We start from the raw sequence: 12,343 nt of genomic DNA, 5'->3' as shown, positions 1-12,343 counted from the left end.
TCCCAGTTGTGAGTAAACCATCCACACTGCAGGCAAGCACTAAAGACTCTAGATGGAAGCACCAGATCTCAGCACCAGCTAAACCATTTGACTTGCAATAGTTTTTTTGTGTGTTGGTTTGTTGTCTGGTTTGTTGGTTTGGGGGATTTTTTTTGGAGGGGGAGAGTTTGTTGGGGATTTTTACATAAAGCTACATAAGTCAAACATTACCTGGAAGAAATCTCACAAATCGTGGCATGAAGTGAAATCTGGGGCAGGAGACAGAATCATTTTCAAGTGAAGGACCTTAAATATGAACAAATATGGGAAATTTATGAACAGCCACATATTTGCAAGAGAAGAAAAAAAAGAAGGCAACTCTGCTGGAGATGAAATCAATGAAAGGTGACTAAATTTGATAGGGCCTAAAGTTCAATCAGAAAAGTAACGAAATGCACAGCAAAGAACAGAGTAACAACTTCCAGTGAAAGCTTTCACATGGACAATTTTAAAGAAAGCTACAATGATTTTAAAAAAATCTAACACAAACACAGTAGTTTTATTTTTAAAAAAATGTTTTACAGAAAAAAATTGTTAATTAATTCATTTTAGCCTTACAGACACAAACATTAGTTTATTAGTCCCTCCCAGTTAGTGGGGTGTTTTTTGTTTATAATAACAAAGATAACAAGGAAATTTCCACGTTCCTATTTTTCGGTTTTTTAATTTCCTATTTCATCCCCCAAACCTTTTCATGAAAATGAAACCAAAACCAGTAAGTACCCGGCGTTAAAAAAGAAAGAACAATCAGAACCAATAATATGAAAGATAACATTGATATTAGAATACATTTAGTATGAATCCAAAGAAGGCTACACAAAATGTCTGAAATTTGAATGTCCCTCTGTTGTTTAACTGCAATAAATGCAGGGTGCATCTCCACAGATAGTCAAGACACCAAAACACACCCTACAGATTCTGAAATGAAATTCCTTTGATATTCTCGGTTTTCTTTCAGACCAAGGAAAGGTTCATCCCTGAAATTCTCCTTTGTTGCAGTCTTCACAGAAACATATATTTTCATCTTGTCAAGTCAAAAACATTCAGCTATAATGATATATTATCCCTCTACGGCTGTCTGTTTGACACTGCTTTGTAAGGTGACTGTAGAGAAATATTATATGAGTAACTTGTTTGGTGGCTTGTGAAAACAGAGAGAATACTTTACGTGACACCCTGCTTTCAAAACACCATGCACACAATACAGTGCGATATTAAACATACAATAATATTCACTGTTTGATTAAAAAGGATAGTTTTGGATTAAGAAATAAATTTAGTTTATCTACAAGAATACAGTGCCAAGTCTGTGCATTCTTATTGCTACAGCCCATACTAACGAACGGTAATATTCCACCTTCTTGAACAACAAAGTGGAAGTTTGTCCGTCTCAAGTAAACCAGCATTTGGCTTTGTTCTTTTGAGGTCCCACCCCAGTCTTTTCTTTTTAAACCAAGGAAGAGTCCTATTTACAAAATCTACAATTAATTGGGATTTTGTATGTTTTTTTTCCCCTAAATTAAAACTACCTTTAAGATTCCAGTCATAAAGCTCCAAAATATCTTTGAATAGATATGAAGAGAACAGCTCAAGACCTCTCACACAAAAATTCTGAGGAAGAAAAAAATAAACCAAAATTACAATTATATAATACTGTAATACAAATAATGCCACTCATGTATAAATAAAATAATGAAATAAAAAGTGTCATCATATTTGCCAACTGCAAGACACTAGGCTTTGGAAACAATATTGATATATCTATAATCATCTACTGTAACATAACACAGTGATCTCTTCAGAAATCACTGTCAAGAAAGCATTGTAGCGAAGACTCTTTAGTCAATGTCCAAATCAACACTATAGGCAGAAATTATGAATCTGCAATAATTTGCCATGCACTAAAACCCTTTCACCTGAGTATGCTAAGCAGATGACATATTTCTGAGAAGGACCTTCTTCATAATTCACTTTTTCCTACATGTTCATATTAAAAGTTTATAAATCACCATCTGTGATATCATGATCACTTCCATAGCACCATATCAGTACAAAGTAAATTGAGGGGTTTGACCTCAAGAACCAACAGAAAAAGAATAAAAACAAACAAACAAAAAAGATTCTTCTCATCAAGTGGGGAAGCAACTCCTCCAAAGAGCTTTCATTCAGAAATTAAGGAACTTAAAAAGCCTTCCTTAATGAACAAAATTGAGCCAGGTTGATATAAATTTAATGTGTATGATAGCAGCCATAAATTTCAAACTCAACAACACAATCTCTTTCACAAGAATGCATTAATAAAGACAGTCTGCAAATAGTACTGCAGCTAGTTGATCAGGAATAAAAAAAAAAGTCAAATCCTCTATTTTGCTTGGTGGCCATTTGTTGGTTTAGAACAAGATTTGGTGACAACACAGCAGATTCAGTAACAAGAAGTGAATTGCTTTGATCACATTAATCTTGCTGAGGAAATTCAGGGTTCTTGCATATATTTAGATGCTGTTGAGCAACAAAAAACGATAACTAGAAAGAAAAATGTAAATATATGTGACTAAATTAAACACTGATCCTATCTTTGTAGTTAATATGCAGGGTGTTTCTGTACCTACACATGCTGTTCCACTGAAGCAATTTACTTCACAAACTGGCTTCACGAGGGATTAATTTGTAATAAAAAAAAAAAAAAAGATTATGAACTAAATGTGCTTTGTTTGTATCCACCGGAAATTTGTTTTGGCAACAGCTTATATTAAATACCGATAAGCAATCTTCAGGGCTTCAAACTTATGATTAAGTTTCAGCTCTGCCATTGACTTACATGGTCCTGGCAAGCCAGCACCTCCATATGCCTTTTGTCATCCATAAAAGAAGGATAATGTCTAACTCATCTTACAGATAAGAGTACCTGACACATATTGTATATAAATTAAAATGAAAACAAGCTATGCATATAAGCACTTCTCACTATATGATTTTAATATATGATAGTCTAGGTAGATGGATTTATGCTAGTACCTGTGAGTGCAAGTTCCTTTTCAGCCATTCATTCAGAACACAGCCCGTCTCTTTGAGACTTCATGAGATGGGACTCTGAAGAGTTTAATCTATTAAGAATACCAACAACTCATAATCCACTCTGACTTTTTAACTAATTATCCTTCTTACCTCTGGCATCATCTCCTCAATGAAATGAATTGTATAGTCAATGTTAAATCTGATTACTTTACACAGAGGAATCTGTAAGGAAAATAGAAATTCAGCATGAAAAACTATACAGCATCCTATGTATATTTAATAAAATTTTGTATGCAAAAGTATTACTGTCTGCTGAAAAGGGCACTTACTGCTCTGGGGGATCATGTAAAGACAGGAGCACAAGCATGTGCAAGAGAAGTAACAGTTCTAACCTCCACCTCTGTGCATGGTAAAGTAAGATTAAATAATGCCATCTACTGGAGATGAAAATTTATTTAGAAGAAAAAGCAAAGCTCAGTCAACCCATATCTTCTCTCACCTGTATATTTGGAAGTGAATTTATAGTTGGTGATACAACATGTCAGACCTGAAGGCATGGTGGTTTTAGCACACTGGCAATTCTGTTAGTTATATTGTCTTAAAACATGGCTTTAAGTCATAGCAACACAATGCAGGAACTTCAGGATAAATTTGTAGGTTTATACTAATTTCATACAGCAAATATTCTCAGAGTTCATTCAACTAACCAGTAAGACAGAGATCTAATTACTTTTTTACACCTTTGAAAAAAGGTTCCTTTGTCTGCACGGTCCACGGACAGTTGAAGGTTTTTGTTTGTTTGTTTGTTTTAAAAGAAATTTTTTAAAGCAGAAAAGCTAGATTTTGAGAAGACTACAGAAATGCCTAATCCTACCCTACACATCTACAGATCTTAGAAGGTTACATATTCACTGGTCTTGCAAGCGTAAAAGAATCTTAGAACAATTCAATGGACTGTGAAAATGAAGCAAACCAAGGTTATTTTCCATTGATAATCACATACATAAATATCTGAACACTGCTAGTATGGAACTGAAATCAATGGATTTAGCAGAAATGCAATATTCTGCTTGCATATTCTTGCAGCCCACTGTCAAACATTTGACTTTTTTGTTTATAAAAATCTGTCTCTATCTGCATGATAAACTAACAAGCTATACCAAACAACCAAACAAAAAATAGCATTTCCTAAAATTTGATACAATATTAAAAGTGAATAGAAAAATACAAAACCTTGGAAGTCAAATGTCCCACTTAGAACCTGAGGAGAGGAAAACCCGTCACATTTAAATTAGAGGGGCTTTTAAAAAAACAAACAAAAAAATACAGGGAGTGTTTGATTGCTTTCTAACCTGTAAGTTCAACCAGGAGAGGATATTCTGATTCAGAAACTCAGCAGCCTGATGTATTTTCCTTTATATCAAATAGAAGATGAATGCTTGAGAGAGGTTACCACAACCAAAATCTCCATGAGTTAGAGTTCCACATACACAAGCAAATACACAACAAAGGAACATGTAGTGGGTACTGTAACACTGTTTTGGTAGTTATATTATGAGGTTTAAGAAGAAATAAATCCCTTTAGAGTGGATCTCTGAAAAAAGTACATCCTGTAAAGGGAAAACCTTTTGTTGTTGTTGTTGCTCTTTTTTTAAACTTTTCCAACTTAACAAACCTCCTCACCCAATTGAAATTCAATTAACAGTTTTCACAAGTTCTTCCATGGTTCATTTCGCTTCCAAACTGTGAAACATGTAAAAACATTACTTTGATGCACATCACAATCTCAGTCACAGTTTGAAGACAATGCTTAGCACAATTAGTCAAGTCAAAATCTGAGATTCATTAGCATAAATGTCTTTCCTCCATCCCCAATGCTGGCATATTCTTTGTAGCACACCATATATCATTGTTTTAGAGAAGTTCTATTTCAGGGCAGAAAGTCCCATGTACGTAGTAATGAACATACTTACATTTGTTAGTGGGGCATGTGCAAACATTGAGAAGCCTTCAAAGATATATTCATGGTCATCATACTCAATAACAGTAGGTCTGTCTGTCTTAAAAAAGCAAACAAAACCACCACACAGTAAGCAAGAAGCAGTACTACTTCCATCACTAAAAACAAAATTAGTGACTTAGTTAGAATTATTTATAAAGTACTTACTAAGAAGTTTGTGGGAGGTGACACAGTAATTCGATAGTGGTATAGTCTTCCAGCATTGTTGGTCATGGGGCGACATGGTTTAATGGCCTTAAAGAAAAAGATTAGTACAATTATGTGTAGAGTCAAGGCAAATATAGATAAAAAGAGAGAATAAAATATTCCTAATAGCCATGAAATACACACTAGGAAAAATTAAATAAAGGCAGGTAGTCAAAATGAAGCATTCTGGGAAGAGGGAAAGTCTGGCCTTATGTACATTTTTCACTTTCAGAAAGATCTTTAAAGCTATTCAAAAGGAAAAAAAGGTGAAAAAAAAAATTGCTGTAGTTTTTTCATTTTCCATTTGACTCTCCATCTTTATTCTGGACATCAGTTAGTTGTTTACGTACCAGACTAATGTCGTCTTTTATATAAACTTGTTTCGAGTTTAAAAGCTTACAAAAGGAACCTGGACCTACCATGAGAAGATCTCAAAGTATGTTATCAAGACAGACAGGTATCAGCTCATCTGCTTGGGCAAATCTGGGGCCTGAAGAGAAGGGATTAGTCTATCACCACAGAGGTAGCTCTGGTAACCCTGCTCTGTCTGGTCCTCTGTGAGGTCCAAAGGCAGCCCGCCCTCTGTGTACTCTGACTGTAACACCAAACGCCTGGGATTCATGTTTTCTTCCAGCTTGTTCTGAAGCAGCCCAGTTTAAAGACCTAAAATTCCTCAACAGTCAAGACAAAACCAGTTGCTCATACATCCTATGTGCAGTTTGCTGAACTTCAAAGGCTGCCACTAGCTTGTTCAGAATACATCTGGCTGCAAAAAAAAAAAAAAAAAAAATCACCACAGCAAGTGAGGTACTACTCTAAACAGCATTACAGAAGTTGGCCTGATTGCAACACCACTACACAGGTCTGTGCACTTTGCGAAATCCATCCAGTAAGTAGGGTAATTACTCTGGCTGTTCGGCCCCAAATTAAGCTTCTCACTGCTGAAATGAAACAAACTATCTAGTTTAAAGCTAGGCCGTATTATCTACAGGACACTATAAAAACTACTATATCCTAGGAGATTTTCTGAAACCTAATATTCCCAGCTGGCCTTGCTCCAGGAGCAGCTGCCTTCATGCAGCAAGTTTTATATATCAGTTTTCTCCTCCAAAATTTTCTTCCATCTTCTCTGCAAGAAAAACACTGTAGATAATGTGGGAAGGAATTGATCCTGAACTGGAACAATTTATAGTAAGTTTCAGACCAAAGCCATTTTTCTGAACTGGAATAATTCACAGAAACATTCATAAATCCTTAACTGCAAAGAAATACAAGAATGTTTCAGTATATATATGTAAAAAGGCATATAGTAAAATTCTTCAAGAAAAATTACAAAGGTAAATTGTAAAACCTACATATTAATGTTCTCCAATTCTTTCACAAGAAAAAATTTTTTTAGAAAAAAAAGCTTGAGGTCATCCGACCACTATTTTTATGTCCAGAAACAATACTGATCACAAAGCATGCTCTGTCCAAATTAGTATCTCTAAGGAAAATAATCAAACACTATTTCAACAACATTTTTCAAAAGAAAGGCACTACCAATAGAAAATGTGTTTCAGGAAGCTAATGGAGTAATTTTTTCTAATCACATATTCATAAAAAACTTAACAAACTGTTTGACAGTTTGTAGTGCAGACACCCTCTAGTATTAAGGCAAGAACACCTTCTTACCAGCTTCCTGCTCCTGTCAGCAGCAGGACTACTCTTTTATTTACTTTTCCTTTTACTTCTAAGGCAATCCTTTCACAAAGAGGGCCCTCATAACATACTCATCCGCTTGATGATAGTAGCTGTTTGATCACAAGTTCTTTTTTATTAATGTAATTATGTTTCAGAAACTTTAAAAGAAAAAACAAACCCAGAACTGAACAAATGAAGGCAAAAGTTTTCCATAGTTTTCAGGTGAATTTCATTACTGGTATTGCATTTTAAATATGAGGTTACACAACTAAGTGATTTAAAGTTGCACAGGAGTTTTTACTCAGCCTGTAAATCATGGAAAAAAACCCTCAAATCAACCCAAGTATGAGTTTACAGCAGCAAATCTGTATTCATAATTGCAATTTTTAGAATTACTTACCTCTTCACCAGGATAAATGCCATGTCTTATTCCCGTTCGTCGGGCTTTAGCGCTGCACTTGCACAAAGGTCCATCATTCATCTGTCAAAAACAAAATAGGATTCCGTTTTTATTGAAAAATGGTTTTGGAAAAGTATGTTGGTTTTAATGCTCAGTGTGCTGATGCTTCTAAAAGCCTGTCATGCTTAGATTAAGTGGATGTTCTTAAGCCAATAAAAGTGAAAACACTATAGACTAATGCAAGAAAACTGCTCAATAGCATTAGAACTTCATCACTGTTCCAGAAGCACAAAATGGAAAAATGCTCTCAATAGAATTTTACCACTCTACTATCATACACATTTTTTCCATTTCTTACACATACAAACAGCATGTTGTCTGCCTAAAACAAAATTCAGGCCCTAAATATGCATATGCAAATATTTACATACTGAAATCTCCATGTTCAAACAGTTCCACTAAGTTCACTGATGGAAATCCCACCCCTGACTAACCCCCTCTGCCATGTGGCAAGGCTATCACCCAAAATATGCAAAGCAGACCATTTGAAGATTTTACTCGTACTTTAAAGAACTAATAGGAACACCTCAAATCCATCCTGTGAACAGATCAGTAAAAAAAAAAGGAAGGCGGAAATAATACCCACTTCAGTGTTCCGTATGGGTGCCTCAAGTAGCTATACCAAAAAGGGCCACTGCACACAGTATAAAGCTAGTGTCTGTCCACTTTTATGACCAGGTTCAATGCAGATTATCAATTACTGCAATTCCCTACAGCTTTCTGCTCTTAACATCACGCCCAATGCAGAAATCCAACAAAAAAATACCCAGAATCAAACCAGAGAAACAAATTAAGTTCCCAAACGCAGGCTTTAATGGAGTTTTTCAAAGTTTGAATCCAAGAACAGAAACTCTTTTTTTTTAGACTTAGAAAAACCTCAACAACCTTGCAACACAATACAAAAAAAACAGCAAAACTTTCCATGCCAGTATAAGTAGTTTGAAAATGTTAACAGCATCCATGGTTGGTCTAAATAGCATCATCACAAACCAGATATAATGTGAAGATACCTTAGGAAGCAAGAACCACCAAACTGCTGTTAATGTAGTCTTTAGATAGTTGAAAGAGGGACACAACTTTTTAGTTTTGATGTTAATTCTCTGAATCTTCATCTCAATTTAATTTCTTCAGATGGCACAATGCATACATGCAAAGGAACACAAGAAGTAGGGCACTTTACTCCTTCGGAAACCTAGTCATGCAATCTTAATAACAGAATGACAGGACAGCTTTTTGTTCACACATTATTTTTCCACACTGAGACCCTTGAAGAAGGTACAGGCTCAGTGAAATTGAATCATGCTTATAGTTAAAAGCATACTTTCTCACTGGTTTATACAATCACAAAACAGAAAAGTTAAATAGGCTGTCAATAGCAAATTGCTCATCACTCCCCCAAAAATAAGGGCCTACTGAGGCTATTAAAATTATCATCACTTATTTTTGAAAATCTCATCCTTAATTCTTAGTTCTGTTTAGCACTAACACTGCCTCCATTACATTAAATGTACAGACAAAACAGAGAGATGTGAAGTACCTGTAAAGCCCAGGACTACAGAAACAAGTCAGATACATATCTATCTTGTCCCTAATGACACCGCTCATGGAAAAAAATGCAGAACAATCATGCAGTGATGATAAAATTATATTGAAAGATCACAATTTTACCTAGGCAATGGCTTCTAAGTTTCTCTGACCAACAAGGCAACACAAACAAGCAGATAACACTTGTAAAGAAAAGGCCACTGTGGTGGCATCAGCTTTAACAATTTATTTTCTGGCAACTGCCAGCACTGCTCAAAATTACCCAAAGTAAAAAAGGGTTGGGAAGATTCATCCTAAAAATTTAGTTCCATGTCAGACGGTGTACTTGTACATGCTAGTGTGCACAGCAATCATTCCTGGTTTATGCAGTGAGTTAGAAAGCATTTTGGCATACCAGATAAATACCTAGGAAAACTACAAATCGCTTTCATATAAAACCTACTCAGAACTAGTACAGCATTGACAAGCTTGCCATGATTTTAGCCCCTTAGAATCATAGAAGATTTTGAGTTGAAAGGGACCTATAAGGATCATCGAGTACAACTCCCTGCTCCTCGCAGGAGCACCTAACACCAAACCAAACATCAGCACGCTCCCTACCATCCTCAGGCTCAGGTGCTTTGGGCTACAGCTGCCAGTCTGTACTGGGATGGGGCGCCATCTATCCTGAGGCAAGGCCAGGGGATCCCATTTGTACTGGGACAAAGCCCAGTCTATACTGGGAGGAGGCCATGGATCCAGTTTTTATTCAGACTGGACAACGAGTGTACTGAAATGGAGCCAGGGTTTCCAATTTGTACTGGGACAGGACCCAATCTGTACTGATAAAGGGCCAGGGGATCCAGTTTGTACTGGGGTGGGGCCCAGCCTCAACTGGATGAAGCATTGGTCTCAAGAAAGTTTTTGGGAAAGAAAGTTTTCCAGCAGGAAACCACACATTTCTGAACCTATTCATTGTACAGTTATTTCATTTCCTTTTATTTAGCTAATATTCTGGCCTAGAACATTACTTTGAAGTGTGCCCAAGAGCTACACAATTTTTTCAGTTAAATATCTAAACAGTTCGCTAATTTTGTTTTCCATGCAAATAAAAACAACTAGCTATGCTCAGTCAAAATATTATGTTTTCTTAACTAGAAGCATAAATATGAGTCTGTAATAGAATATTCAACAGACCTTTGAATTACCATAGTGGCAATAAGAATCACAGTATCTCTTCGCATTGTGATTTGTCGCACACTAAACTCATGCATCACACAAAGTGCCAGAAAAATAAATTTACTGAGGTACCATTTGACAATGAGTTAGAATAGACTGTAAAATATTTAAGTAAGAAAGATGAAGATGGCAAATTTGCAAACAAAAACTAGTCTTCTGTGCAATGTATACATTCAAAACAACACTTCATGAGCTCAGCAATTACATTTAATGAGAACTATAATCTCCATGCAATTACAAAAGAACCATTAGACAAGAAATTAGGAGCATTAGCTGCATATTTAAAACATTATTTATCATAATGAGCTAACAGCTTTTAGGTGAAAAATTTGTAAAGGAGGTAAACATGTTGCCTTTTCTCCATCCCAGAATTCATCTGTGTACCTTTATCTCAGAGCTAAGAGGATAGCATTAGTACACTGTTAGCAATTCAGGTTTTATTAACACTGTCAGACATGACTCCAGGATTCATGAGCTGGAACCACACTCTTGAAATCAAAAGTGAAGTGCTTTGAAGAATATAAGAGAGAAAAGGGAAAAGGGAGGTAAAAAATGCATATTGAAATAGATGTCACTCAGCATGGCTGACAACAATGCAGGTCTACAGGGGAGAATGACTTTCAGACACAGTACTTTTTCCTCTCAGCATACCTGTCCTGGATCATTGTACCACAGTTCTTCATGGAGACGATCAGGGTGTGCTTTTTTACGCTTAATTTCTGCAATGACGTCAAACACATCCGAATCTGAACTGCTAGAGCAGCTGCTGTCTTCTTCAGAGTCACAGTCTGAGTCACTGGAACTCTCTGATGCACACAGGAAAAATAAAGTCAGATAAAAAACATTTCCACACACTCTTCTCCAACAGCAATGCATTTTCTAACGTGACATAGCTAACAGTGTATACTCAGAAGCTGTGCATGACATTCACACTAACAAAAAGAAGGACAGCAACTGCATTTTTATCTAAAAATCACAGAAAATGCTATGGATATTAAATACTTGTAATAACTTATCCTGGTTTCGGCTGGGGTAGAATTCATTTTCTTCCTACTATATGGCACAGTGCTGTGTTTTGAATTTACTATGAGAATAATGTTGATAAACTGATGCTCTTAGCTATTGCTTGGTAGTGTTTATACTAAGTCAAGGATTTTTCAGCTTCTCATGCCCTGTCAGCAAGAAGGCTGGAGGGCTACAAGAAGTTGCGAGGGTACACAGCCAGGACAGCTGATGCAAACTGGCCAAAGGACTATTCCATACTATATGGTGTCATGCCCATTATATAAACTAGGGGGAGCTGGCCAGGAGGGGTGGATTGCTGCTCAGGGACTGGGCTGAGTATTGGTCAGTGGGTGGTGAGCAATTGCATTGTGCATCTTGAGTTTCTTGGGTTTTATTTCACTCTCTTTTTGTTATCTTCCTTTTCTTTACCATTATTATTACTATTATTTTATTTTTATTTCAGTTATGAAACTCTTATTATCTCAACCCATAAGTTTGACTTGGTTTTGATTCTCTTCCCCATCCCACCACAGTGAGGGGGAGCAAGTGAGCAGCTGTGTGGTGCTTAGATGCTGGCTGGGGTTAAACTGTGACATAACTGCATCTGTTTGCATGCATGAGAGATTGCTGTTTGACCGTCCAGAAGCAGCACTGATCAGCTGTAGAACCATTTCAGTTACTTGACAATAAAGATTACAGAGCTATAACCAACACAAGTATTACCATAAAGTTTTAAAAAAAATAAATAAATAAAAATGAGAGATAAAAAAGAATACACATAAGGTCAGTAGCATCAGCTAAACAGAATCTCTGGTTGTTTAAAAGATAAGCACTTCGCTCATAGCAAGCAGAATTATGTCTTGTTTCATTTTACCTAAAAATGCTCCTGTTTGTATCAGGATATTTTTTATTTAACTGTTTCAAAACAGAACATACGTATAGAATTATTATAGAACATGTACTGTTAGATGCATTTTTCAAAGTCAATTATTTTTAATAGATCCATTATCACAGATTGGAAACCACAGACAAGAAGAAAACCTGGAACTACTAGCTGAGTGAATCCAGTTACATGTTTTTTAGAAGCCCTGTTTTGTGAGTTTTCCTCCTTTTAAATTTTTTTAAGATGTTTTTCTTTACATTAACTGAAATAACTTTTCTGATCTATCAGA

At 35.9% G+C, this 12,343-nt stretch overlaps 1 protein-coding gene across 1 annotated transcript in view; it reads right to left on the bottom strand.

Annotated features, from left to right (window-relative positions):
* The window catches only part of DROSHA (drosha ribonuclease III), a 71,923-nt gene that overhangs the window by 48,577 nt on the left and 11,003 nt on the right, over positions 1-12,343 (bottom strand). The window contains exons 6-12 of the mRNA XM_026842272.1: positions 10,818-10,972; positions 7,344-7,424; positions 5,222-5,308; positions 5,028-5,114; positions 3,205-3,276; positions 1,569-1,650; positions 211-285 (exon numbers count right to left, since the gene is read on the bottom strand). Coding sequence (XP_026698073.1) covers positions 211-285; positions 1,569-1,650; positions 3,205-3,276; positions 5,028-5,114; positions 5,222-5,308; positions 7,344-7,424; positions 10,818-10,972 — 639 coding nt within the window. The remainder of the gene's footprint in view (positions 1-210; positions 286-1,568; positions 1,651-3,204; positions 3,277-5,027; positions 5,115-5,221; positions 5,309-7,343; positions 7,425-10,817; positions 10,973-12,343) is intronic.

Source organism: Athene cunicularia, assembly GCF_003259725.1.
Source record: "Athene cunicularia isolate RWA chromosome 2 unlocalized genomic scaffold, athCun1 chr2_part1, whole genome shotgun sequence".
Lineage (NCBI taxonomy): Eukaryota > Metazoa > Chordata > Aves > Strigiformes > Strigidae > Athene > Athene cunicularia.
This window is presented reverse-complemented; position numbering and strand designations above follow the sequence as displayed.